We start from the raw sequence: 26,292 nt of genomic DNA, 5'->3' as shown, positions 1-26,292 counted from the left end.
CTTTTATCAAGTCTTTTACAAATACTCACATCAGCTAGTCTGCTCAGGCCATGATTGCACACTACTACCAGTCTATCAGCATCATCTTCTAATAAAATACGAAAGGCACTGCAAAATATAATCATTTCACCCAAATTAACCAATTGTAACATCAAAATGTAATAATTAATGTTTCTTTGCTAATCTAGGCACTAAACGTATGAAGTAAACACTCCCAAAACAGGCCATTCTTAAACATTTCCTATTAAATTTCTGGCTGTTAATCACCTTAACCATTTGATCTGATATCCAATCTTGTCTTTACCAGATTGCTCTCACCTTTGGCCATTTGTTTGTTTCAATAGCACATCTAAGCACATGAATTTTAGAGTGCTCTGGTTCAACAAGTCGCAAAATAGGCCTTCATAAATGGACAGCCAGGATGCACCTGCCAGCTTAAGCACTACACAGCCTGAATTGATGAAATTGAAAGGAATTCCAGATCTGCTCTCAATTCTAACTTTTGATTTTAAATTGTTCTTTTTTCACATGAGCGGTGGAATTTATGTGGAAGGAACAGCCCAATGCTGCCTTGATTTAATACAACTGATGATCTCCTTTACAACACACAAGAATGACAATGTAAGTGCCAAAAAAGCAGAGAGACTGAGGTTGTCAGGGCTGGGTGTGGATGGATGCTTTCCTACCTGATGAGGGTTGTCCAACAAGAGCTTCTCTCTAGACATTCCAAGTAGCAATGTAATGTAATTCTCTTGAATTCCTGTATATGTGTCATCTCATCTGATGAGATATCAGGTACTCTCATTACAAACAGCTTCATCATTCGGAATAACTCGTCTACAACCTGTAATTTCAAGAAATCAAGAAAACAAATAATATGCTACAACTGTGTATACAACAATTCATTTCACACAATGTTTTTTTCCTTCAGATTAATCCTTTTCAGGTCCAGATTCACTATTCTCTCTCTTCCCCCTCACCTCTTTCTCCCTCCCCTCTTTTTTCTCCAGTTCTCCTTTGTGTGCATTCTCACCCTATCATTTCCTCCCTCCATCTCCTCTGTCCCACTCCACTCTCCCACTTCTCTCTAGCACTTTCTCTTTTCTTCTTTCATAAATCATCATAAATCAAAATTCAGTCATTGAATATTATGTTACAACTTATTCCTTGAAGGTTCGAATTCTGCCTCACCCCCTCTCTCTCTTGTTTGAAATGAAATGAAATGAATGTTCTCTCTCTAGATTTACCTTCCCTTCTCTCGCACTCTTTTTTCTCTTTCATATTTTGCTAAAAACTACCCCCCCCCAAAAAAAACAAATCAAAAAAGTCAACCAAAATTGAGACTTAGGCTCTGCATAGAGTTTGTCCTTACCATTGGATACTGGCTAGCATGTGGTGTGAGATACCTGAATGCCCACTGCATATTCTGATGGGTAGCGAGTTGTCTAGCAAATTGAGTAGACTGTTGACAACATAACCTAAGTAAGCCATAGTAGGCTGGCAACATGACACGGTTGAACATCACCACCTCCTGGTCATCATGATCAGCCCTAGTAGAAAGAAAACATTTTATTAGCTATTAGAGTTTGACTCAATACATAGTCTACAATAAAAATGTTACTATTATGTGTTTAATTAATCATTAATCAAGAACATTTTAATTGTTCAATTGAAAACTACCTATATATATACATACAACCATGGCAGTTGGTGCCCAAAATTGTGGAACTTTATTAATAACTTGAATTGACTGGAATTCAAAATCTAGAAATCTTCCCACTTTTTTTTACACAGTATCTTAGTACAAGGCATTTTAATGTGTTACTATGTGGACTACTGGTAAAAATATTCTGACCTTCGCTGGGATTTTCCACACATAGAATTGGCATAGTTAGTGGCATTGATTTTCTTCTCAATCTGGAGGATTTGAACCTATGACCTCAAGCTATCTTGCAATTATGAGTCAAAGTCTTAGACCCCTTCGCCAGCATGCCCTATAGACTGAACCTAACTTTTGTAGCCAATTTTGCTACCTCTATTTCTGTCACAAAGAAACAACAGTTGTATAAATACTAAAACAAAATGCAACAACTTACAATATATAGTTGTATGGTATATGCTTAGCCACCGTAGGATTACTGACAATAAGCTCTATGTTATCCGGATAGTCTACGCATGCGTTGTACCAGAACTGTAGCAATGCTTGCTTGTTGTGATTGCAAGCTATAGGGGGCTCTGACAGCTTGGGTTGATACAGATTCCATAAATCCATGAAGAAATGTGTAAACTGTGGGAAAAATGATAACAGAACAAAATTATTAGGTGAAAGTTATGCTTGTCTGGTTGTTAAATCACGACAGTGCAACTTCTGAATCATGTCAGAATTGGCTGATAAGTCAACAACCATTTAATCAAACTACACAGAATATCACGCTACATGTGCACATATTTATCGAGGAGCCACTACAGTTCATAATGTTCGAAGTTTAGCCAAGAATTACTTAAGAGGTACTACACCCCTCGATAAATTTGTGTCTATTTTTGCATTTTTTCTCAAAAACTAATAACACAGTGGTAACAAAAGTTATGTATATTATAGGGGCAAGGAATCCAATTACTACACTGGAATTTCAGTGACTCAAGACAAGCGGTTTGTTATTTATGATAAGAAAAGAGGTACCGCTAGGATGTACCTCATTTCCTATCATATATACTGAACCGTTTGTCTTGAGCCACTGAAATTTCAGTGTAGTAATTATATTCCTTGCCCCAATAATATACATAAATTTTGTTACCGTGTGTTATTATTTTTGAGAAAAATGCAAAAATAGTCACAATTTACCACAGGGTGTAGTACCCCTTAACTCACCTCTAACATTAAAATCACTAGAAAATGTTTGACTGTTTTAACCATGTTATTTTTATTGTGTTAATCTCATCCAAGTTTTGATTTGCAATTGGTCAAGGTGGGTAACTCCTTAGATTATTAATACACAGATTGGAATTTTCCATGCCTGTGCCCTCTAAGCGTACTCGAATTCAGCTGATGCCGGTACAGCTTACAGGCCTAGCGACATCGCCTATCTTACGCGCAAAGTTTCTTTTGTGGACGCTCGTGCTATTTGCGCTATTTTCGAGTTTGATCACGCGGTACCTGACTTAGCGTCGATCCCCTGAGGCAACATGCCATGTTTTCACGGTAAGGGTAACTCACTGACTCATCTCCCTAAAGGACATGGCTACACAATTGACCTTTTCAGTAAATCCCATAAGCCTTTGAGGGCTCTCTGAGATCTCATCATTTGATGTCATGCCAATGTGCACATCATTTAGCGAACATCATCACTGCGCATTTCTGAAGTGGGCAGTAACAATGTGTGCACACAAGATCACACAGGTCTACCCACAAAGGCTTATTGGATTTAGCAAAAATGTCAATAGAATACTGTAAAAACATTTCCATTAAGGGTGACATGCAGATTTACACAATTAAAATCTCTCCAATATTATGATTAACAATGATCAGCCAACACAATTTACAGTAGTTTTAATGATGCAGTATGTTTGACAATTCTTGACAAATATTGACACAAAAATTTCTTTTACATTATATCTGATCTAAATTGGATACTGACTAAGCTTTTTTTTAAACTTGGGGATTGTAAGCAAGAATTCACGCCCAACTTTGATTACAGTTGAAATAATCTCTTACCATTCTCTTCTCTTGTCTTGATATGAGGCAATGACTTAGCACAGAAAAGAAGGCAACTAACTTGGTTGTACCATGGGCAGAAGCATCTAGTACAAAATAAAAACAGTAGTCAATCAATCAATGCAATAATCAATTGAATACCTGAGTGGAAGAAGGGCCCAACTCCAATTTTTTACAAAAATGAGTTAGACCCAGCATTTTATTGCCAGCAGACTGATCTTCCTTGTGTGTGAAGGATGAGCCAAAATCCACTCTCCAAATAGTCTTCCACGTACACTTAATCATGGTTTTCATGGAAGAAAGGCCCAACTCCATGGAGTTGGGCCCTTCTTCCACAAATATAGTGTTAAAGAGGAATTTTGTTCATCCATGAAATCTGCTTTTCACTACAATAAATTTTCTTGCCAACCTATTACATGAGTTCTACTTGTGCAATTATTGGTGATTATCTAATTTCTGTAGCTATATATAACACAGAACTGGTACTTTTGGTATATTAGTGGAAGAAGGGCCCAACTCCAGCTCGTATTAAGACCTGTACCGTTGCCATGGAAACATCATATATAATTTCGAATGTATGTACTATTGTATGTTCATGTATTAAAGGTCTCCTGAAGATAAAAACGTTCTGCCTATAAAACTTTTCCAATTATTATGTTTTTTCTTAATATCTCAAAAACAGTTTTGATGGAGTTGGGCCCTTCTTCCACTCAGGTATTCAATTTGATGATCAACGGTTGATAGATCAATCAATCAATCACAGGGTAGGTTTCAAATCTGAAGTATATATATGATAAACAATCTCTCTAAAACAAGAAAATGAATATAAGAAAGAACCATGACAAAGGGGCAATAACAAATGGCAATACATCTGAATGTAACATGAACATTCTCACTTCCAACTTGTAATACAGTAATATGTATAGGAAAACAATTTGGAATCATGCACAGGGACAATGCATAGCAGTAACACCATTTTGCTCCTATCGCAACTGGTGCTTCAAGATGGATTTTAAGTCCTGACAATTTTAATACATCTTTTAAATGTTCTTTCACTGTGTAACCATACTACTTACCTACATATGGTTTAGCCCTTGCTAATAATCTCAGTAGGAGTGCATAAATCTGCTGCAGAATCAAGATGGATTCTTGACTTAACTGTCAAAACAAGAGAAAACAAACAACTTTGTCAATTTAAAGATGCTGTAAGTTTTGCTGTAAGACATTTTTGTGATTTGGGTAAAGTAATGTATGGATAACATTAATGTAAGCTTCTACACTTTTAAATCTTACGACTACTCACCCTAAGTTCCTTTTGAGGACTATGTACTGATCGTGCTGATCTGAAAGACTGTCTGAAATGGCCATCTGGTACTAGTGAGATGAGAAGGAATGCAGCAGCTAGGGGATGAAATAAACAAATGTGATAATGTGATAAAAAACAGTACATTTCAAATCATATTTGAAGGGTAGGAACTAGACCAGAGTCATTTTCAATAACAATTTGAGGTTGTAAACTCTTTCAAAAAGGCTTACATTAAATCTAACAAAATTTGATACGCCAGAAACTAGCCCACATTAGAATATGCTGACAGGATGGCCATACTATTCTGGTTAGAGTTCTGCAGGACTAGGAAATACACCCTCAATCATGGATTTCCTCATTCATTATCAGGTGTTTTCAATTATAGAGAATGAACATCACATAGAGGGAGTTAAAGGCATTTATCGGAATTACCAGGCGACATCCCCTTTTTAAACATTGTAATACAAAACAACATACACACAAAATTTTTACAAAGCAGATATATTTTCACCCATTTCCCTGGAACTGGAACACACAATCATGCACATTATCATTCAATTATTCCAATGAATATAAAAGCAAATAAATGTAGAACTTACCATTTCTGACTCTGACATTATGGTGCATTAGTAGGAAGTGTTCCACCCATGTCTCCACACCTTGTAACACCCAGTGATGTACTAGTTTATTCCTAGGGGTCTGTGTGGCTAACCAATCTAATACCTGCTGGGGATTGTACTCTGATACCTGCAAGAAGTAACATCAAGTGGTCATTGTTAATAATCAACATATATTAAAAATGTAATGCAGTGTAGAAGATGTAAGACTTAACTTCACTTCAAACAATAAAGGCCTGTTGGGCAATTTGCTTACTCAGAAAAACTTACGATCATCAAATTTCAGGTTTTTTTTGCACCTTTGTAGCATAGACATACTTGTACTAATATAGCCTGCTAGTAGTTGAGCTGAAAGCCGTATATTAAAGACAAAATAAGACATTTTACATGAAGCTGTAATAATCTCTCTACTTAAAGCCATATTATAACATTTCTTTAAAAATAGATTAGTATTAATTTTCAATAAAATATTAGCATTTACTGTCAGATATGTCCCTTTTAATTTTGAGCGAACAAGTGAGGTAAAGCAAAAGAAAATCGGAATTACGACTAGCGCCAATGCATGTCACGCCGGCAGTTGTAATATGGTACGACCCTCTGGCGTGTGTGTGTGTGTCCCGCACGCCGTGTACGTAGTACTGTGTTGACATTGCATACACGTTCGACTAATATTTCTATCGTAATAATAAAATGCTGATTCAGGCGGTTTATTCACAAAACTACAGCACCTAAAGTCTTGATTTTTGCAGAGAATCTTTGTTTACTAAAGTACATTACAATCGTGTAAAAACCTGAATTTAAAATTTTTTGAGGGCGTCCTCCTCAGCAAATGTTATAATATGGCTTTAAGGAGATATTATGCCTTGAGATTAAAAGCAGCTTTCAATTGATTTCCAATATTTTGAAGAGCACCATCGCACGTCATGACTTGTATCTTTGATATACATTGACCTCTAGTCATTAAAAACTTTTCCTTATTGATTGGTGGCACACTGTGAAGATATCTCTATTTTGGAGACTCAAACCAGAAAACCCATCTAATAAATAAATACTTCATTTTTATACTATTTTGTTGATTTATCCTGTGAAAAAGTTCTTTTAAATGTAATTCTTTAGATATCCTTTAATAACAAGCTACTCTAATAATTTTTTTTATGTTCTTGTAGAATCACTGAAAATCCCTTTATTCCTTAAAAGTTCTACAAACTGACCATACAAATGATCAGAAACAGTTGGTTAAAGGGACATGCAATATGGAAGGTGTGGTAAACCCTCACAGCATATTATATCTGACCCCACACTTCAAAAAAGAGCTTGGCAATGAGCATGAACCTTTCACTCGTATCTAAAATTGTCACATACTTTTACTACTGCGTTCATCTCATTGACCTTCATCCATTGTGCACTATTAGCCAATAACCTACCTCCCATATTCTCTGGAGTATGATTGGAGTGAAGCCAGGTAATCCTGGAGGGCCACCTACTATATCCACTAGCATAGACAGTACCTTGAAGAATGGCTGACCAGCTTCTGGGCTTAGCTTAGCAATGGCATTGAATATCATAGCTATAATCTGAAAAGAAAAACACACCAAGGGTTTTAGTGTAACAGCATGAAAGTATAGTGGTTAAATGATCACCACCAGCAGGTGCATTCCACCGTAGCTTATTGTAACATCTCAAAGATGATATGCATGATAGTCCTAATTCTTAAATGGTGTCTCCTCTTCACCGTGCCATCTGAAGTCTTGAATTCTTTTACTTTACTATAATAGAAACCCTTTCTACTTTCGCAACATAAAAAGAAAAGTTTACTAATGACTGGAAATCTGTAAGAACTTAGTAAAGCCTTGCTTTTTACTCTTTATGCTAAACAACTGATGTATTTCACTTTGATTTGAAATTATATTGACAATCTTGAATAATATTTTTTTTACAGACACAGTAACATAATCACAGATTTAATAGGTATACTACCAAAACAGTTTATTTATGCGAGCAAGAAATAATTTGTGTTACCTGTTCAGCAAGCCTTGAATTGAATCTAGTGAGACTAAAGATGAGATTACGAGTCTGCTGCAGGTTGATGCTGTCTCGGATTTGTTGAAATAAGAAGGGAAAGCCCTGAAATGAAGAAAATCACATCACAACAGCTTTGAAAACATGGAAGAATTTCAATTTATCAAATGACTTTTATTTAACAAAAAAATGAAACCACACAAAAAGAAGACACATTGTGATACGATTCATTGAAAATTAATATTATTCAAATTTTGAATGTGTTACCACTCATACATACCACTACACAATGTATCTACTTGTGCATTTTTAAACAAATTTCTGTACATTTTTATCAAATCTGGGTTTAAACAGGTTAACCAGAGGTAACAGACAAATGTCCTTTTTATTTCACTCGTTAACAGGATTGGCAGTTATATGTCAGTTCTACACAGTCTTTTAGGACTTGAGCAATGAACTATGAGTATTCAACATTTGGAGAATTTAAAATTGTCAGGAAAAAGGAACCTGGAAATCACTGTCATACAGAGTTACCAGGTAACATTTCTCAGATATCAGTACCTTTCCTGCCACTAGCACTGCATAATCATTTTGTGATAACATCAGCTGCCGTTCTGTTCTAGATGACTCAACTAGATACGCTATTAATTGGATCATTTTCTCCAATGATGTAGGACGGTATTTCTCTTCTGTTAATGAGATGATGTCATCTTCATCATCATCATCTTCATTATCATCATCAGACACATCTGCTGTCTGCTGAAAAGGGAAAGTAATATGATAAAATGAGTGAATATGATTCAAACAGAAAGTCCTTTACTTTTGAAAATAATATTTATTCAAATCAAGGATACATTCAAAGTCTGCGATATCTACACCTTTGTTTCACCTTCAGTTTGGTAGCGACTAAAAAACTTAAATGTGGTTGCCCCGCAAACGTGCCAACATGCCACCCTTGTATGCACATGTATGCTCTGTGGGATTAGGTTGGGGTGTGTAATTCAATACTGAAACTATGGAAATATGCACCTACATCACTACCAAACTCTATGTGAAACACCGTATAGAGGGCAAAATATATTTCTGTTCCTGTAAGTAGTTCTATTGTTGGTACAATTCTTCTGATTCTGATAAAAAAATATCTTTTCTTGTTAAATTTTTTATTTACAGTTTTTTCACAAGAGGGAGGAATGAAATGCTATTTACACTTCAAACAATAAAGAATCAGTACTTTTTAAATAACATACTTCTCAAAGCTATACAATAATAATGAGTGGGTTTTTCCTTTCATCTTCACATATCACCTTTTTCAAGAAAAAGGCAAATGATCAGCATTAACTTACATAGTCAGCTGCTTTGGTTCCCAAGTAGAAATTGGCCATAATAGATATAGCTTCCACTGATGTCAAAAACTGGGCCTGTATGAGGAGAAACACCAAGTTACTTCTGTGTTACCCTTGTCTACCATTCTAGGAGAGCTTCTACTTAGGAATATAACTAAATGTCGACAAGAGGATGATTGCTTAATCACTGGTATGATTTCAAGTAATTAGACACATTGAGACTATATAATTATGTGCTGATGCTGTTCATTTCCCATAATGGTGTACAATCATCTTGCTATACAACAATTGTAAACAGTATCACATATAACCAATACTACATTTGCACTGATTTATTAATGGACCAGTAGGATATTGAATTAAACATAAAACTGATCAACTGGACTCACATTTATTTGACCAGTAGGATGCTAATTGTGGATCATAATGAACAGCCTTTTAAGATAAAAATCTCACTAATATCTGAACATAGTCACAGCTATTCATTAAATATCATACACATATTACTTTAATTATAATTATTATGGCAGGTCCTTTTCACAATATTCACATGTTTATAAACCCAAATAAATGAATACATAAACTAAACTTGAATCATGAGCAGTTTGGAATATTTAACTAAGTACCTTAGTATTACTGATTCTTCAACGTTTTATCATGTAGTTCAAGTATATTGTACCCTGTATCCTAATTAGGCTTAATCAGGCCTTTTATTAATTGAATGCAAACCAGGCACCATAAATCTGAAATAAATGGCACCACCGGATCCTATGATTTTGAGCTGAACCCAAGTTTGTGCCAATTTTGTCTGAACAGATGGATTTACAAGGAATTCAAAGGGTTCAAAATCAAATTGCTTCAATATGAGTTTTACCATGTTGATTTTTCATGATTGATATTTGCACCAGGAGCCAAAAACAAATTGTTATCTTGTGCCTGCTCCTGTAATATCTGTAAGAACCAGACCCCAAAGAACCCCCTTGTTGATACAACACACTCATCTTTTTGCCTCTCCTGTATGAAATGACTGGTGCCATGATGCATAATGGGCTATTCAAAATGAAATCCATACACCCCCTATGGAAGACATGACAATAATTTCCCACACAGGAAGTGTGAATTACAAATGGGACTACCTGAATGGCTGCCTTTACTTGAAATCTACAAGGGAGATTAAGGCCAGGTCTTCCATAGGGGGTGAATGGATTTCAACATTGTCAACTTCGCTAACTTTGTCTCTGATTTAAGAAAATTGTGCCCAACTCCTGAGCAAATTTGTGAACATGTGCACAATAGTATACACCAACACAAAGCCCTGTAGTATTTGTCCTTCTTCAGTAGCTCATGATAAAACGTTGATCATACAAAAGTTTACTCTAGGACCTACCGCTGGGCATATGCATACCTCATCATCCCCAATTTTGGCAAAGTCAATGAGCACAGAGAAATACTCGGTCAAATGCTTACACTGTGGTCGCACACCATGCTCAAGCTGAAAGAAACACAAGCAACAGCAGGTTATGATGAAATTTAATTAATAATGTACAGACCATTCAATAACTGGTAAAGTCTCATCTGTTAATGAGGGCCATTCGATCCAAAGAGTGTGAAATACCAAACTGTTACGCACATACCACATATTTTTATGGCCTTTCACATAAACGTGAAGATACATGACGCTCTATTGCGTAACACAAACACTGGCGTGATTTGTAAGACATGTACCCTACGAATGATCTGCCCTCATGAATATGCGAGAATTCTCAGCATACAAAGCACAGGATTTGCCTGATGGTGATTGGTCTGTATCTCTTTAGTCTATGGGTATAATAATGACAACGATTACAAAAACATAATAACAACTGAATATACTAACCAAGCAGTCTACTAATGGGCATATGAAGGGTCTCATCAACACCTTTGCGACTAAGTTTCTGAATCAAGAGTAATCCTTGTAGTTAACTGCCCTCTTTATTTTGAGTGTCATTAAAGACAAATCTTACTTCATTGTATGACTAATATCTCCCTAAACTACTCATTTAACCTGTTTTACACAAAAATACAGTGTTTTAGGCTGTGTAATATATGGGGGGGGGTTAGAACACTGCATTAGAAGTTTTTTTCTGACAGAATGGTTTGCTCAATGAGTGATAATATACTCAAGAGAAAAATCACATGAAACTTACAACTGTTAAGAGTTTCTTGATAAACCTTGTGACACATGAAAAATCGCCAATCTCTTCTGATGGAAGATCTTCTACCTCCTCCCTGTAATACCATAGTAAAATAGATCAATTGAAAAAGTTAGGCGTGGTTGATCAGCAATCTTAGCTAATAACTGTAAAATGGGCAATTTTGATGAACTACCATTTTTAGAAGGAAGAAATGACTTAGGAGAAAAAACAGTGAAATTTTGCCTAGATAAGCGAGTATTTTGTAATGAGTCCTTGCACTCTGTAGAGAGAGAACTAATTAGTGCATCAATGTTATAAACCTGATTTAGCTGTTAGGTTCATCTCTTTGTTCACCATCACAATACCCAATTACCAGGCTCATTAACGACTCATAACAATGAAATATGATTGCAGTATTCCTTGCACATTTCTGGGTATGCTATTGCTAAGCTAATTGCTGTTTGTTCATTTTCAATAACGTAAGTAGCACATTTGAATCCATACCCAACATACAGCTACTTCCAATTCTTGGGACCTTGTTATGATGAACAAAAGAATAGGCGTCCAGCCTTAGGCCATAGGTCAACTGTGCCAAAATCGGCAGTCACACAAGATTTTGTATTCATTTTTACATAAAAGCAGCCCTTAAAAAATGCACTTTATCATACCAATTTTATGAATATGACAGTAATCACCTACTATAAGAGAAGAAAAAAAGTGAAATAATTTCATCATCAAAGTTTTAATATGTGCTCGCAAAATGAGTAATTTTTATGTGTGTTTGCAATGGACGGTAGCAACTTTGTTACAGATCATGTTCTCTACAATGCAATTATCTTGCATCTCCAATATCAATTATTGGCTATGGAGCTGTGCAATAATTATGAGTCCTGGGGAGGGTAAAATTTGAAGGCCAAAAATGATTTGGCAAGTCAAAGGAGGGGGGGGGGCAAATTTTTGGCACACATTAACAGGGCACCTTTTAAATCACATGCAATATTTCCTGCTTGCTAAGTTTGTATTATACATCAAGACCATTTAATTTTTGCAAACTGCGGATCCAAAATTTGGCATGTGCAAATGGGCACGATTTTCTGGCAGGCCAAGAGGGGGTCAAGCAATTTTGGCAGGCTGAGGGGGGAGCAGCAATTTTTGGCACATTTGAAAATTCTCCCAGGCTAATAACTATTACACATCCCCTTAATTAACTACTTTATAGTGTGCAGTTAATGAACTCAAAAAGGTACAAGTTACTGCAAATCAAAGTAAATCAAATAATAATCCAGTCAGTCTATCTAAAAAGAAATGGGAAAAATCCACTAATTGATAATAGCCCCTCCTGGCCAGATTCACAACTGGGTATAATCCCTGGCATGTGCCTGTGTAAATCAAATATCACCAATCCCCCTCTCACTGGTCAGTTGCGTTGTATGCCAAGAGGGCTGTTAATTAGTCAATGTCTTAAGGGGGTACTACACCCCTGGTCAATTTTGTGCCTATTTTTGCATTTTCTCAAAAATTATAGCGCATTGGTGACAAGTAAGATATGTATATTATAGGGCAAGGACTACAACTACTGCACTGAAAATTCAGCAACTCAAGGCAAGTAGTTATTGATTTATTGATCAAATATTGGTTTTCCCTCATTTTTGACTATAACTCCACAACTGTTGTCTGTGCTGAAATAAAATTGCCTGTGCAGTAGTTGTAGTCCTTGCCCCTATAACTATATGTCTTACTTGTCACCAATGCACTATAATATTTGAGAAAAATGCAAAATAGGCACAAAATTGGCCAGGGGTGTAGTACCCCCTTAAAGGGGATTTATGGTAAGCCATATCACAGTAGTATTAATACCTCAGTAATTAGGCAGAATTTTGTTAGTGTTTAGATAGACTGACTAAACTATACAATGTACACATCATTGAGAGAATCTGTTACTTACCCATCAACTATAGGGTGCAGATAGAGTGGAGCATGTTTTTCTCTTAACTGTCTGATAACATGTACACATAGTCTTTGAAATAACTGCAGAAAATGAAAATGAACCAAATTAATCCAAGGTTAGGCTACAGTTCAGTTGTAATCAGGATGCAATTATATTAATTGATATACACTGGCATTGTGTATTCTCAAGGTCATTAATTAGGTTTTAGCTTTTCCTGTTTCAAAAGACGTCAATGTGATTGAAATCAAACAACACTGATGGCTAATTAACTATTGTGTTCCTCAGTGAAGTTAATGCGGTCAATTATCCTTTTAATTAATTTAATTAATCAACACAACCTTATATTTTATCCAGAAATTACTAATCAACACAACCTTCATGTTAATTACCCATTGCTTGTTATTGGCCCACACATTCATATCAACTCAAGATGTTATTCAAGTGTGTCATTTTGAATGATCAGATCCACATGACAACACGGTCTTCAACAATGGCTTCTTTCAATAACTCATCGACACTGACGGATAATGCATACTACCTCACTACTGCTTACAATCCTGCTATTCTCACTTGGTATATTGTGATTGACATAATTGGACTAATTGGAAATACTCTTGTTCTTGTGGTGCTTTGGGGCAAAACTAAGATGAAACCATTTCAAATCATCATATTCTGGTTCGCCATAGCTGACATTTTAGGCTGCATTAACTTGCCTCTCAGATTCTTCTATTTTCATCAACCCTTAAAAGTTTCCCCAATTCTATGCAAATTAGCACGTATCGTAAATGCAACTGTCATATACCTTGGGGTGTATATGATTGGTCTGACAGCCATAGAACGATATAGAGCTTTGAAAGCAGCCAATACTGAGCATATGAGCAGAGCAACAACTTTCAAGGCCATCCTTTTTTGTTACATAGGAGCAGTGGCCACTGCTAGTGTTCAAGGTGCAGTGCCTGAAACGTATGATGCTGAAGATCACTTGTGCTTGGGTCCTACACCTGATGTGCTTAATAACACCTCCTTGTTATTAGTTGTATGCCCTGTTATAGGCATGATTTCACGAGTTTCAACCTTCTTGTATGTGAGGATCATGTTTATTCTTGCCAGTCGTATAGGACCAGATAACCAAGCACCTGCAAACCAATCTCAAAATAAACTTCCAGGTGAAGAAGCTAACCAGAGTAATCAGAACACTATCAAAATGCATAGAGAAGATTCTCAGTCCAAATTACATTTACAGCAAGTCAGAGATGTTGAAGATTTTGATGACATTAATTGGATCCACTCGCAATTGGAAAACAGTTCTCCCATGCCTTTTGAAACTGAAATGGTAGCACCCTCCAAAGATTTTGGATTGAATTTGGAAACCATAGCTCATGCTGCTGATAACACATCTCGCCAAGGAGACCATAAAGTTGCAGATAACTCTGAAGAAAACCAGTACACACTTCCAGGCATGGTTATAGAAGACAAAGACGTCAACGTCCAACCACCAAGATTAAGAACAATATCACTCAGCCTGGAAACTAATAATGCAATCTCATCTCTGGACAGAGTCCACGAAAGTATGCAACGAGCAAACCGGACATGGCTGTACCGGAAAGTCACCATTATGTTATTCATTGTTAGTGCCATCAATATTTTAACATTTGCTATGATGGCACTGTCTCTGATCCTTCCAACGAACAAACTGTTTTTCTTCTGTAGAGAGCTGATTATTATTAATTATGGAATTAATCCATTTATATACAATCTTGTTGACAAGAGCTTTAGGAAGGACTGTCATATTTTCTTAGGAAAAGCGAGTCGAGGTCTTAGGGCTGTTTTCACAAGATGAGAATGTTTTAATTTGGCCTATAGCCACATAACACCATTTTGGACATGATCGAATCAAAAATTAATTTTTGATGTAAGCAAAGATATGGAGCAAAAATATGTGACATGATCTGCTCCATGGGGGCCAAAGGCGGCAAATTTGAAACTGAGATAAAGGCAAAAATATGGAGTAAAAAACAATAAAATACATAAGAAAATACACATCACAAAACCTCAAACCTCAAGAACCAAGTATACTAGACCTTTGATGTTTTCAGTATATGATAGCCTAATGTTACTACAAGGTAATAATTATAGTTACTCAATTTTCAAAAATGCCTCCTTTGGCCCCCATGGAGCAGATCGTGTCACAAATATTACAGACGGAAGATAACAATTATTAGTTTGTCCACTCTGAAGTACAAAGTGACAACGTGTGCGTATACAGCGTGTTAACAGTGCGTAGTGCTGCGTCTCTGCTGCAGGTATGTCGGCACAATGTGTGCGTCCGCGTCGGTACTTTGTACTTCAGAGTAGACTGACTGTAGTCAGTATCACAAGTTGTTTCTAACACTAGAATGAGAACAGCTCCAAAACGAGTGTGTAAACTCATCGTAGAATTGTACAGTACTCACAGAGAGGTTTGTCTTACCTGTCTAATAGTCTGGATGGGACATTTAATGAGGATTTGACTCATCCTAGAATTGTACAGTACTCACAAAAAGGTTTGTCTTACCTGTCTGATAGTCTGGATGGGACATTTAATGAGGATTTGACTCATCCTAGAATTGTACAGTACTCACAAAAAGGTTTGTCTTACCTGTCTGATAGTCTGGATGGGACATTTAATGAGGATTTGACTCATCCTAGAATTGTACAGTACTCACAAAAAGGTTTGTCTTACCTGTCTAATAGTCTGGATGGGACATTTAACGAGGATTTGACTCATCCTAGAATTGTACAGTACTCACAAAAAGGTTTGTCTTACCTGTCTGATAGTCTGGATGGGACATTTAATGAGGATTTGACTCATCCTAGAATTGTACAGTACTCACAGAAACTCTAATAGTCTGGATGGGACATTTGATGAGGATTTGACTTATCATAGAATTGTACAGTACTCACAGAAAGGTTTGTCTTACCTGTCTAATAGTCTGGATGGGACATTTAATGAGGATTTGTTGTGGCCACCAATCATCCTTTGACATGTAATCCAAAAACCACTGCAATTAAACAAAATCATATTGTAAATGGTAAATAAATGTATATAGCACTATGTAAAAATGGAAGAAACTATCAACTTAATTAAACAGTTTGTCTTTAAATTAATATACTACTATTGTCTTGTTTTTATTAAAATCAAACTAGAAACATTTCATGAGACTTTACTCAATTATTTACAAGGGCATCCATTGATGTTGATAATTATTGCTTTTTGAAATTAATTTCTGCAAGTTTATGATGATCAAGAAAAGTAAATTAATTAGCGAAAGAATATATCCAGTCGGTCGCGGGTTGACTTGCAAAATTAGTGAACTCTTGCAAAAGCAATTGTCAATAACTGAAAATAGAAGTAAAGAAAGAGCAACTTCTGCAAATCAAGCTTAACTGACAAATTTGCAACATATGTTTTACTTCCAATATTTTCCCCCAAGTTTCAGACAAGTTCTGACCCTTTGAACACATGAATAACCGATGATTACTTACCTCACACGCTGCTTGACAAGTGCGGAATTGTTTGGTCATAAGTTCCATCCATTGAAGCATAGTGGGTTTCTCTCTAGCATGGATAAGTGTCTCCAACACAAAAGATGTTGTTAACTGAATAAAAAAATGTGTCGTAAGTATTGATAAATGTCATAAGTTAATTGTTTGAGATATGAATCAATTTATTTCAAGTAAGAAAAAAATACAACAGAAAATGTCTGAATTAATAGCGATCTTTATAAAGATTTGATAGCTTTAAGGTGTTGCGCATTCAATTTACATTATTTTTTCAGCTGACTATTTCTGACCGGTATTTGCCATATTACTCACTTTACAAGCAATACTCATCAGGGGACAAGCTACCCCCACGTCTTATGATGTAAATGTAATGTACTTACCTTTGAAGCATGCAGTTGTACTTGGGGTGGTTCTGGAAGCGTGGACGGCAAATAACTACACACCTGCCACATGAAATGCATGTAGTTGTGATCAAAGATGTAGCGGTCTCGTAGATAGTGCATGTTGTCACACCATATCCACTACAAAGGATAGAAATCAATTCACAGTAATATTAAATATTTCAAAATTTACATATCATTTGATCAATCCAAAGAGAATGTGTGAAAAACAGCAAGTTATAAACTAGTATTAACAACTTTCTTTCTTTCCACTGGCAATTAATTGCTCCAAGACTGGCAAGAAGGTTTCAATCCAACGGCACACCTGTTATTACCTATTTTTTATCTTTCCTGGAAGTCGTTTTATGGCATGATATTGCAAATTAGCATGATTTCTTATCATTTGACATTACTACTAACCCTTGCCGAAACTTTAAGCTTGACAATCAAAGCAAAACTACGACAGCAGCCACACAATTGGGATACTCCAGTTGAAATTCATACACCCCCTGTGGAAGACATGACCTTACAGAGGGTATAGATTTCAGATAGATTCACTCATTCAGGTAACTCCATTTGAAATTCACACTGTGTGGAAGACTATGGTCATGTCTCTAAGGTCATGTCTTCCATAGGAGGTGTATAATGGGTTTCAACTGGAACAGCCAATTCTGCCTACAAAATGACAGATCAGGTGATTACAGTCATCATCACTCATGGCTAACTCTCATCACCTTATGCATGTACATATTGAGATTTCTAATGTACATGTACAACCGTGTTGTGCATCAAGCTCAGGTCACTTAGTCATGATAGCCAGCAATTTAATATAACGTGTATAGGATTGTGATCTGTAAGACAAGCAAGCACCTTACCTCAGCAAGTTCTTTAGACAATTCCACAGTTTGTTCTTGAGGTACTTTTGGTTTAGTATCCCCTGGTTCACATCTCTGATAGAATAGCATGTATGCACTGTGGGTTTTCTCAAAGGAAAAGTCCATATACTTGTCTGTGACAGAGTCATACGTCTTAGTCTGGAAAAAATATGTAAACCATTGTACTTGTAATCACATTTTCAACATTAACCATACACTAATAAACACACAATCCACCAAGTGGCAAAGTCCAGCAACATCTGCTGATGAGGGAAAAAATAATCTTTTGAAGTGTACGCAAAGGTATGCAACACTGTGCGAGAATTGTCAGACATATGCAATAGAACGACTGGCCTGGCCCTCATGTAAATGCAGAGTTCTCATTGCATACAAAGCATAAGGACGTTGGCTGTTGGTGTGTTATCTGTACCTCTTTTATCTATGTCATTAACCTAAATAGACTACTCATCATTCAAACTGCATTGAGAAATCAAGAGAATGAAGCCATCCACAACTAAAGAGATTCTCATGTTCAAACATTATTTAATTTTACTAACTCCCATGAAACATTTTGATAGACCTGATTTTGAGATGAAGACCTTTAACAGATACATAACATAAATTAATTTAAATTTCATATTTCTGGAAAAAAAAAGATCATTCAATCAATATTTCCCGCTTAAAGTATGTCTCCAGCAATCACAACATTATGCCTTATATGTTAGAAAATTAATTATCAATCACGAATCACATGGTTTTACTTAAAACAAACTCATATTGACCATAAAAACGAATTAATACAGCCGTCTCACAACACGCGATATTCATAATTCCCGGGTGCCGAAATCGTCCAGTGCAATGATGTCCCAGTAATGCAATGAAGGCTGGCAACAGTTGAGCACAAATAACCATGATGTCATTGCACTAGACAATTTTGGTTCAAGAATTTTAAATTTCACATTTTTTATTTGTTTTTATGGTCAACATGAGTTTGTTTTAAATAAAACCATGTGATTCGTGCTTGATAATTATTTTTCTAATTGCCGGAGACATCCTTTAACTAATCTTAATTCCCATTTGGTGCTATGTAATTACAGAAATCAATTGTTTAATTTCCCATACTCGCATTTACAATAACTTCCAAAGAAACTAATTGTATCAAATATTCAGAAGTATAGATGATGCAAAACAATTGATATAATTATGTCTGAAGAATTATAAACATTTCAAAAATTAATTCCCTCGTTTAATTGTTTGTTTTATGTTGTTTTGTTTATTGTTTTTTATATCAACCTGTCCCCACTTACTGTCATTTCCCCACCAAAGCACTCAGCAGCCAGTTGTGCTGAATCAAATGGTTTGACCTCAGCATCATTGAACATGTACCACCTGTTCTGGTCTTCACTGCTATGTGTGCGATCTTTGATGAAGCTGTAGTAATGACCCCCATCAGCTGTGCCTGTGTGCACGGTCACTCCTATCAGATCATAGAGATATTGACTTTGGTCTTCCGATTTTGATGATGTCGCCTCTGTAATGAAAACAAGAGGATATGTTTGGTTACACATGTGTGCCAGAATTCTGGGAATAAAGATGACATCAAAGCCTGAGATATGGTATGAATTGGGATATTTCAGCATTATATCACTTCAAATCAGCCTCAGGTTTTAAACCAGTTTAGAAGTGAGGAAAAACTGTTTTTAAAACAAAACACTTTTATTATAATCTAAAACATAAAAATTTGGAACGGAAAACAAGTCTTAAATTTTTTAAATTAGAATCGCTATTCTTTAATACAGTAAAAACTTGTTTCACTGCATTCAAAACTTGGTGTGGGCGGTCAAGGAAACCTATTATCTACACTTGCATAGTCCATCGTTGAATGTGAGTGTGTATTCTTTAACCTGTGTTACTCATTCAGTCGATAATTATCATAATACAAGTAATCCTCTGTTCTTCCACAAAGCCATGGGAAAAACAGAGGGTGCATGGGGTGCGCTTGTGTATATGAATCAAGTATACATGTAACCCACCAGCATGTGTATCTCCCATGAGAGCCTCCTCCGTGTACCCAGACATGTCTAGTTGAACAGGGAATGAGAAGTGTGTGTTAACCTTCTCCTTCATCATGGTCACCATATTGAATGTATACCTCATTGTGTTGAATGACAAGATCTCTGGTAGCGTCTTAAAACAAGCTCTGTAGTCAACAAACAAGTTACAAAAAAACATGTCATAAGTGAGTTCAATTATCAAGAAATGTAAATCAGGGTTTTCTATTTGGTAAAAAAATCATTTGCTAGCTTGCTCAGGTTTGGTTTGGCTTGTGATGTTAAATCACATTTAAGAAATCAGCATCTATCGATCTGATGGGGAAAGAAAGGTGTCATCACTGCAAGCATTTGTTATCAAACCAACTCAGTTTACCTTCCACTGAGGTTTGATTTATTAATTTATTTAAATTTCGACTATACACATAAACTACATACAGGTAATGTAGCCCATCTAGCTGAGTTGTTACAAGGGTCATCCCTTAAAACAAGTCAATGAATCCAAATATCTGAAATTGTCAGTCATGTTTATAGCAGACATAACTTTTCCACACACAATAAACTTTGGGTGTTGAGCACTAACCTTTTCTCTGCTCTGACCTTCTTGCCACATTGTGAGCATGTATACATATTATCACCCTCAAGTGTATCCTTCACTGTCACTTCATCTAATGATTCCTGTAGGAGAAAATAAAAGACATGGTATTAGCACAATATATTTCCCAAGGAGTGCTGTGGTCTTATGGAGCTATGACAAATGCCACAGAGCCAGGGATCTGTGTTGCTTTTTAAAATTTCACAGAGAGATGACCCGAGAATTACCCCTACTCTTTTCCCAAACTAGGGTCAATAATATGTCCAGGTTTGACTCTACCATAACACATATACTGTTTTTTTCATTCTGGAGAAAACTCACGCATTTGAAAGGGAATATTTTTATCCACAACATAGAAAGCATACAAAAATGATGGAACTGGTTCATATTTTGTTGCAAAGAACACTTACAGAGTATATAACAAAATATTCTAATGAAAATGCAATCTGTAAACTGTAACATACTTACATACAGATTTTTCATGTCAGCTACTTGACATCTCACAGTGAAGAATTCCTCTGTTGTCTGACTCACATGGGGACAATCCTATACAAATAGAAATAAATACATCAATAAATGAATTTAAAAAAAAGTAAATAGCAAATTAACAAATACAACTTGAATTTAATTTCTTTGTAAAGTATGTTAAACAAAATTAAATGTTTAAATTGTGTTACATTTTTTATAGGTTTGGGCAATAATCTATTTAACTTATGAGAGTGCACTGAATTATGTCACATTGTTTTTTTCTCTACTAAACATGGCCAGAAAACATTCATATTATTTTGATACCCCTTACCTCGTTAAATTTGAAGTAAATAACCCTAACAGCTCATACAACCCAATCATATTACCAATGTGTCTCTACTCACCAATGACACAACATTGTTAGTCAGTTCTCCTTTGAATAAACTGCTCACTACATCTCTCTGTGGAATAACAGTAAATACACAAGTCTTTACAAGCAATTCAAGTAATACAAGTATTACAAATGTACATATTGAGTGATGTTATTAAAAAATGGTAATCTGAGATATGACAATGGGTTTACTGCCATACTGCATGTTTTCTGCTGTAAAACAAAGAGTCAAAATAGCACCAAAATCATTTAAATGCCTGAAACAGTACAGCTCGTTTTCATTTCTCCATCTCCTTAAAGTCAATGAGTTTGATGTACCAGCGTAACAAGACAGTTTGCATTATCCAGCCATGTCATAGGAATATTACTGTGAAGAAATGACAGGTGAATATGAACATGGAGGAATTATATTCCTCATAAATCACACACCTTGACACTTACTACAGCCTATGACAGCCCTCTTGGATGTGCAGAGGAGGTTCATTTCAAAAATTACAATTTTGCGCAAACTAACAAATATTGCGTGTTACATGTAGGACGTGTTAAACATGCAGGAACATTTTAGCATCAGTCTTGCAAAGTATCAATATCTTACCAATTCTGGTGTCATCTCTTCCATCTTACTAATGAGATCTGTGAAGAACTCTGTCATATCTTTCTGTTCTCCTGTGTTCAATGGCTGCTTGTCCATGGTGTACACCTTACAGAAGCTGCGAGGATTGTACGCTTTTACGCTCACTTTCTTGTAAGAAGGCAAACATGCGCTGCATTTCAGTTAGAATATTGTTGTATTTGATAGTTTCATCAACCTGTTGGAAACAAATAATATACCATTATAAGTGATTTTTGCAGAAAAAATTTCAATTTCCGACATATACATGTATCAATAAGTTTATTTCCCCATTAAACAACTTCAACATACATAAAGCAAAATCATGTAGTTTGGATTGTATTGGCTTTGCCATTTTACAGACATATCACTACATGTCTTTCAAATAATCTGTGGCCATCATGGATCATACATATTCCAAAATGTAACATTTGCTATAATGCACAAGCAATTTATATATACAATAACCTTTAGGACAGCACAATTCCAGGAAATAACCATAGCACTTACAATTCAAAAGATTACAAATAAAACTAGTTGTAACATTGTTATTAACGACTACACATTGTGACCTAATTAAGCTAATGAGCACAACTATGTAATTAAGCTAATGAGCACAACTATGTTAGCTGAATATGCCAGTTTAAGATTCAAATACTAATATTTTTCATTGCTCTAAATGCCATAATTTTTCACTTTTTAAGGATATTGCCCCCAGAGCCCCTGTCTGTTAACTATGCCGCTAGGCAAAGCCGTAACAGGTGGTCCGCGATTGACATGCAATCTTCGAGAACGTGGGGGTTGGTAACTACAGAGAGGCGATTAGGAACAGGAGGACTGATGGAATTGCCTCCTGCGTCTACAACCTTAAGTATAGTAAGAATAGCAAATCAAAGTAAAGCAAAGGGTAAAGCAGCATGCGGGATAAAGACAAGGGCATGCAGGGAGAAAGAGGGGTTAGGTAAGGAGAGCAAAGCAAAGGTTGGAAGTGCGCATCATGCAGCCACTTTTTCCTGCCCAATAAAAATCATATTTTGATGGGAATAATTAAGGTTTTCTTCCATAGTTCCAAAATTATGAATATTCAAATGTCCATGACTTAAAATTTACACATTAAGAATGCAAATCTGACAGTGTTCTACGTACCTTAGCATTAAGTATAGGCACTCTAGCTTCAGGCATCATATAGAGTTGCTGCATACAAGAAGCCATATAACAAGTAGCACCAAGATTGGTCAGCCCAACATAACCACAACATGATCTACCATCATCTTGTGGCCAATACTGCCATGGGTAGGCTTGGTGGGTTCCTATATCAACAAAACATACAAGAATTTAATCAATCAGGGATATGTGCAGAGAAGATTTGTCCTATTGCGGATGAGGAGAGCTACGTATGGCAAAATTCAAATGTACAAATGAGATGCAAATCAAACCTAACCACATTGAGTCCATGTTCTTCAGATGTTTATTATTTCAAAAGTTTACTTCAACTTGACATTGTCCTAATATCTTTTCACATTAGACGGGTTGGTGTAGTGCTCAATGTATGCCCTTCACTCCCACCACTCTAATCTGGGTTTGCTGTCGATAGCAAGCACAATCTCCGATCAACAATCACCCTTGCACATTTTTCTCAGAGAGACTGCTTCCTTTATTCATGTCCCGTTTTATCTGGTTCTCTTCATTGTGTTAAAGTTGCATTAAATTGAAAACAGCACTTCCAGATCTATTGGATAATAAGTTGCACCATTTTTCATATATCTGCCTAGCTAAATATATTAATTTATGCTTTTCAAATACAAGTCTAGCACCAAAATTATGTCAAACCTGCATTGCATAACCTTAGGCAATAGCCAGTCATGAGTCATTTTGTTCTTATTCAATTTATGCACCACATATTAACAGCATGCTTATTATACCAAAGAAGTTCTTGAACAAATTTTCACAAAGTGGCACCTACCAGGTAAATGTTGTTCCAGCATGAGTGTGTGTAATCTGATATAGTTGTCAAGACATCCTCTAGCCAGCTCAATGAGCAAATCAAAGGCTGCTATCCGACTGCTCTTTGACTTACACATGGGAAGAGTTCGTTGGTCTATACTAGGTACTGCAAACAAACATTCAAACACTTTGGACAAGAAAACCTGTCAACAAGAAAAGGATAAGGAAAATCATATTTAATCAAACTCTTTCACTGTTTCTGTTAACAAATATTAGCAATCCTTATGGACTTGCTCAGATTTGGTTTGGCTTATATGGCAACTTTGCCACAAATGTTTTCAGCATCTATCGATAAGACGGGGAAAGAAATAGCATCATTGCAAGTATCCTGTTTCTTATTACCACCATTAGGCAAAACACCATACCACTATTATCTATTCCGGCTCCAGCGACACCTCATTCATTTCCAAGACCTTTGGATGCATTGATAGGTGCAAGCATTTATAATATATCAATATAACAGGGCTATATTGTTAGTTGTCATGCCCCTCCAGTGAACACTGACCTAATCCAATATGCATGAGGTGTCACTGGAGTTGAAACAGATAATGTGTTACAAGTATTTATATTGTATGTATTTTTAGATTTATATCGTTCATGTACTTGAGATACATTTATTTTCTTTCACACTTATTTTTGATGTTTTTGTATAAATTACTAACTATCATGTTATTTTGTAAATATTCTGTAAAAATGTTGTAAATATCATTGTATGAGGGCCTGCTTGGAAAGCAGTGCTTGCCACTGAAGTAGTTTAAATCCCTCAATAAAGATTTCACAAATCAAAAAATTCAACTCTAAACGCTATACAGTAATCACACTATCGGTGAACTATGCCTACCTGTCCATCTTTACTAAACTTATACGGTGGGTTATGCTTCATCACAGCAGTACACAGTTTAAGCAAACCAGACAATGCCATATCTTCAACAGTGTTATGCCTCTTCTCAAATACAGATCGGCTGGAAAAAGTGAACAAGAAGAAATGTTATACAAATAAATATAATCACAGCTGAATACAGACTGAGCAAATCAGTTAAAGCCACGACAGCCCCATCCCCCACCCCCACTTTACCCTATCAAAATGCAGATGTTGGTACCAGGTGAAAGCTCATGTTTCTCAATGCCAGTGAAAATTTAGGCCTGAAATATGTTTCATTTATGAGATATGAACAAAAACATGTTTGCATGTTTGGTAGTACACTACCCAGGAAATCACACACAGATGTATGGATCACTGTGATGCACATTTTAATAAGATATGAATAAGATATGAATATTTGCACACACCTTTTGATGCATTCCGCTAGGTGTTTAGCAATAGAGTTCATGTTGACTACTTTCTTTTCTATTTGCATTACTGGTATAGAAGCCCCGTCAGCTTGTAGCTCCCTATGTCTTCCAATGTTGTCCACAATGGAGCAGAGTAGTAAGAAATAGTTACGACATCCAGGACCATTGTCATCACATCCTCTATCATAGTCCTGCTGCATAGTGAAATATTGAATAAGTGTAAGTAAATGTTGGAGAGTCAGCAAGCAAAGATACTTGAATGTTTGGTGGCATCATTACACATTACATTTCACTCTTTATACAAAAGCTCAAATGCACTCGAAAACAAGTTGTTCTATCCACTTAAAATCAGGTTTCAAAGAAGACAAGGGTGGTGGGATGATTCACCCCACTTCTAAAGTAGCCCTCGTAACATGAGCAACTCAATGGACAGGGGCAATTTTTCTAAAGAAAATTGATAAAATAGCCTCCTCCATCAGTCTGCTTACAAAGGTATTTTGGTCATGTTAGCTAGCTCAGATTTGGTTTGGCTTTGTTAAGCATTAATGCAAGGATTATCAGCACCTGTGACAGTCATGAAAACAAAACCCTTGAAAAAACAAACACCAATTTGAGCATCATCTGGCAATGATTTACAAATAAGATAACTAATTGGCTAACTTACCTTCTTTGGAACAATACTGTGAGCTACTGAGAGAAAACTAAGCAGACTGGACAGTAAGGCCCAAGAAAACCGTTGACAAGATAAACTACTGCCCTCACACATCCTGAATAATCCTTCACAAACCTCACGCCGGATGAATAACTGAGTGGTATAAGAAAAGAATGTTTGCAGTGATTAAATTTCCTTTGCTTGTACTCATCAGGACTTTTCATAGCATTACATGGGATGCTTTTCATCCCGATGCTTTAATATTTGTTAAGCATCATGTCTGAAAATATTCAGGGTGTCTGATCACTAGA

General features: G+C 36.0%; 1 protein-coding gene across 1 annotated transcript in view; it reads right to left on the bottom strand.

Annotated features, from left to right (window-relative positions):
• The window catches only part of LOC140152785 (ubiquitin carboxyl-terminal hydrolase 34-like), a 101,389-nt gene that overhangs the window by 15,197 nt on the left and 59,900 nt on the right, over nt 1-26,292 (bottom strand). The window contains 31 exon segments of the mRNA XM_072175277.1: nt 30-108; nt 687-844; nt 1,373-1,550; nt 2,097-2,287; nt 3,713-3,798; nt 4,789-4,870; nt 5,016-5,113; nt 5,618-5,765; nt 7,060-7,209; nt 7,655-7,759; nt 8,216-8,413; nt 8,998-9,072; nt 10,403-10,489; nt 11,184-11,265; nt 13,117-13,199; nt 16,080-16,160; nt 16,645-16,758; nt 17,043-17,183; nt 17,918-18,076; nt 19,225-19,448; nt 19,951-20,117; nt 20,552-20,646; nt 21,032-21,109; nt 21,436-21,492; nt 22,018-22,152; nt 22,154-22,231; nt 23,179-23,342; nt 23,996-24,179; nt 24,878-24,998; nt 25,327-25,523; nt 25,994-26,134. Coding sequence (XP_072031378.1) covers nt 30-108; nt 687-844; nt 1,373-1,550; nt 2,097-2,287; nt 3,713-3,798; nt 4,789-4,870; nt 5,016-5,113; nt 5,618-5,765; nt 7,060-7,209; nt 7,655-7,759; nt 8,216-8,413; nt 8,998-9,072; nt 10,403-10,489; nt 11,184-11,265; nt 13,117-13,199; nt 16,080-16,160; nt 16,645-16,758; nt 17,043-17,183; nt 17,918-18,076; nt 19,225-19,448; nt 19,951-20,117; nt 20,552-20,646; nt 21,032-21,109; nt 21,436-21,492; nt 22,018-22,152; nt 22,154-22,231; nt 23,179-23,342; nt 23,996-24,179; nt 24,878-24,998; nt 25,327-25,523; nt 25,994-26,134 — 3,936 coding nt within the window.

This window comes from Amphiura filiformis, chromosome 5 (assembly GCF_039555335.1).
Source record: "Amphiura filiformis chromosome 5, Afil_fr2py, whole genome shotgun sequence".
NCBI lineage: Eukaryota > Metazoa > Echinodermata > Ophiuroidea > Amphilepidida > Amphiuridae > Amphiura > Amphiura filiformis.
This window is presented reverse-complemented; position numbering and strand designations above follow the sequence as displayed.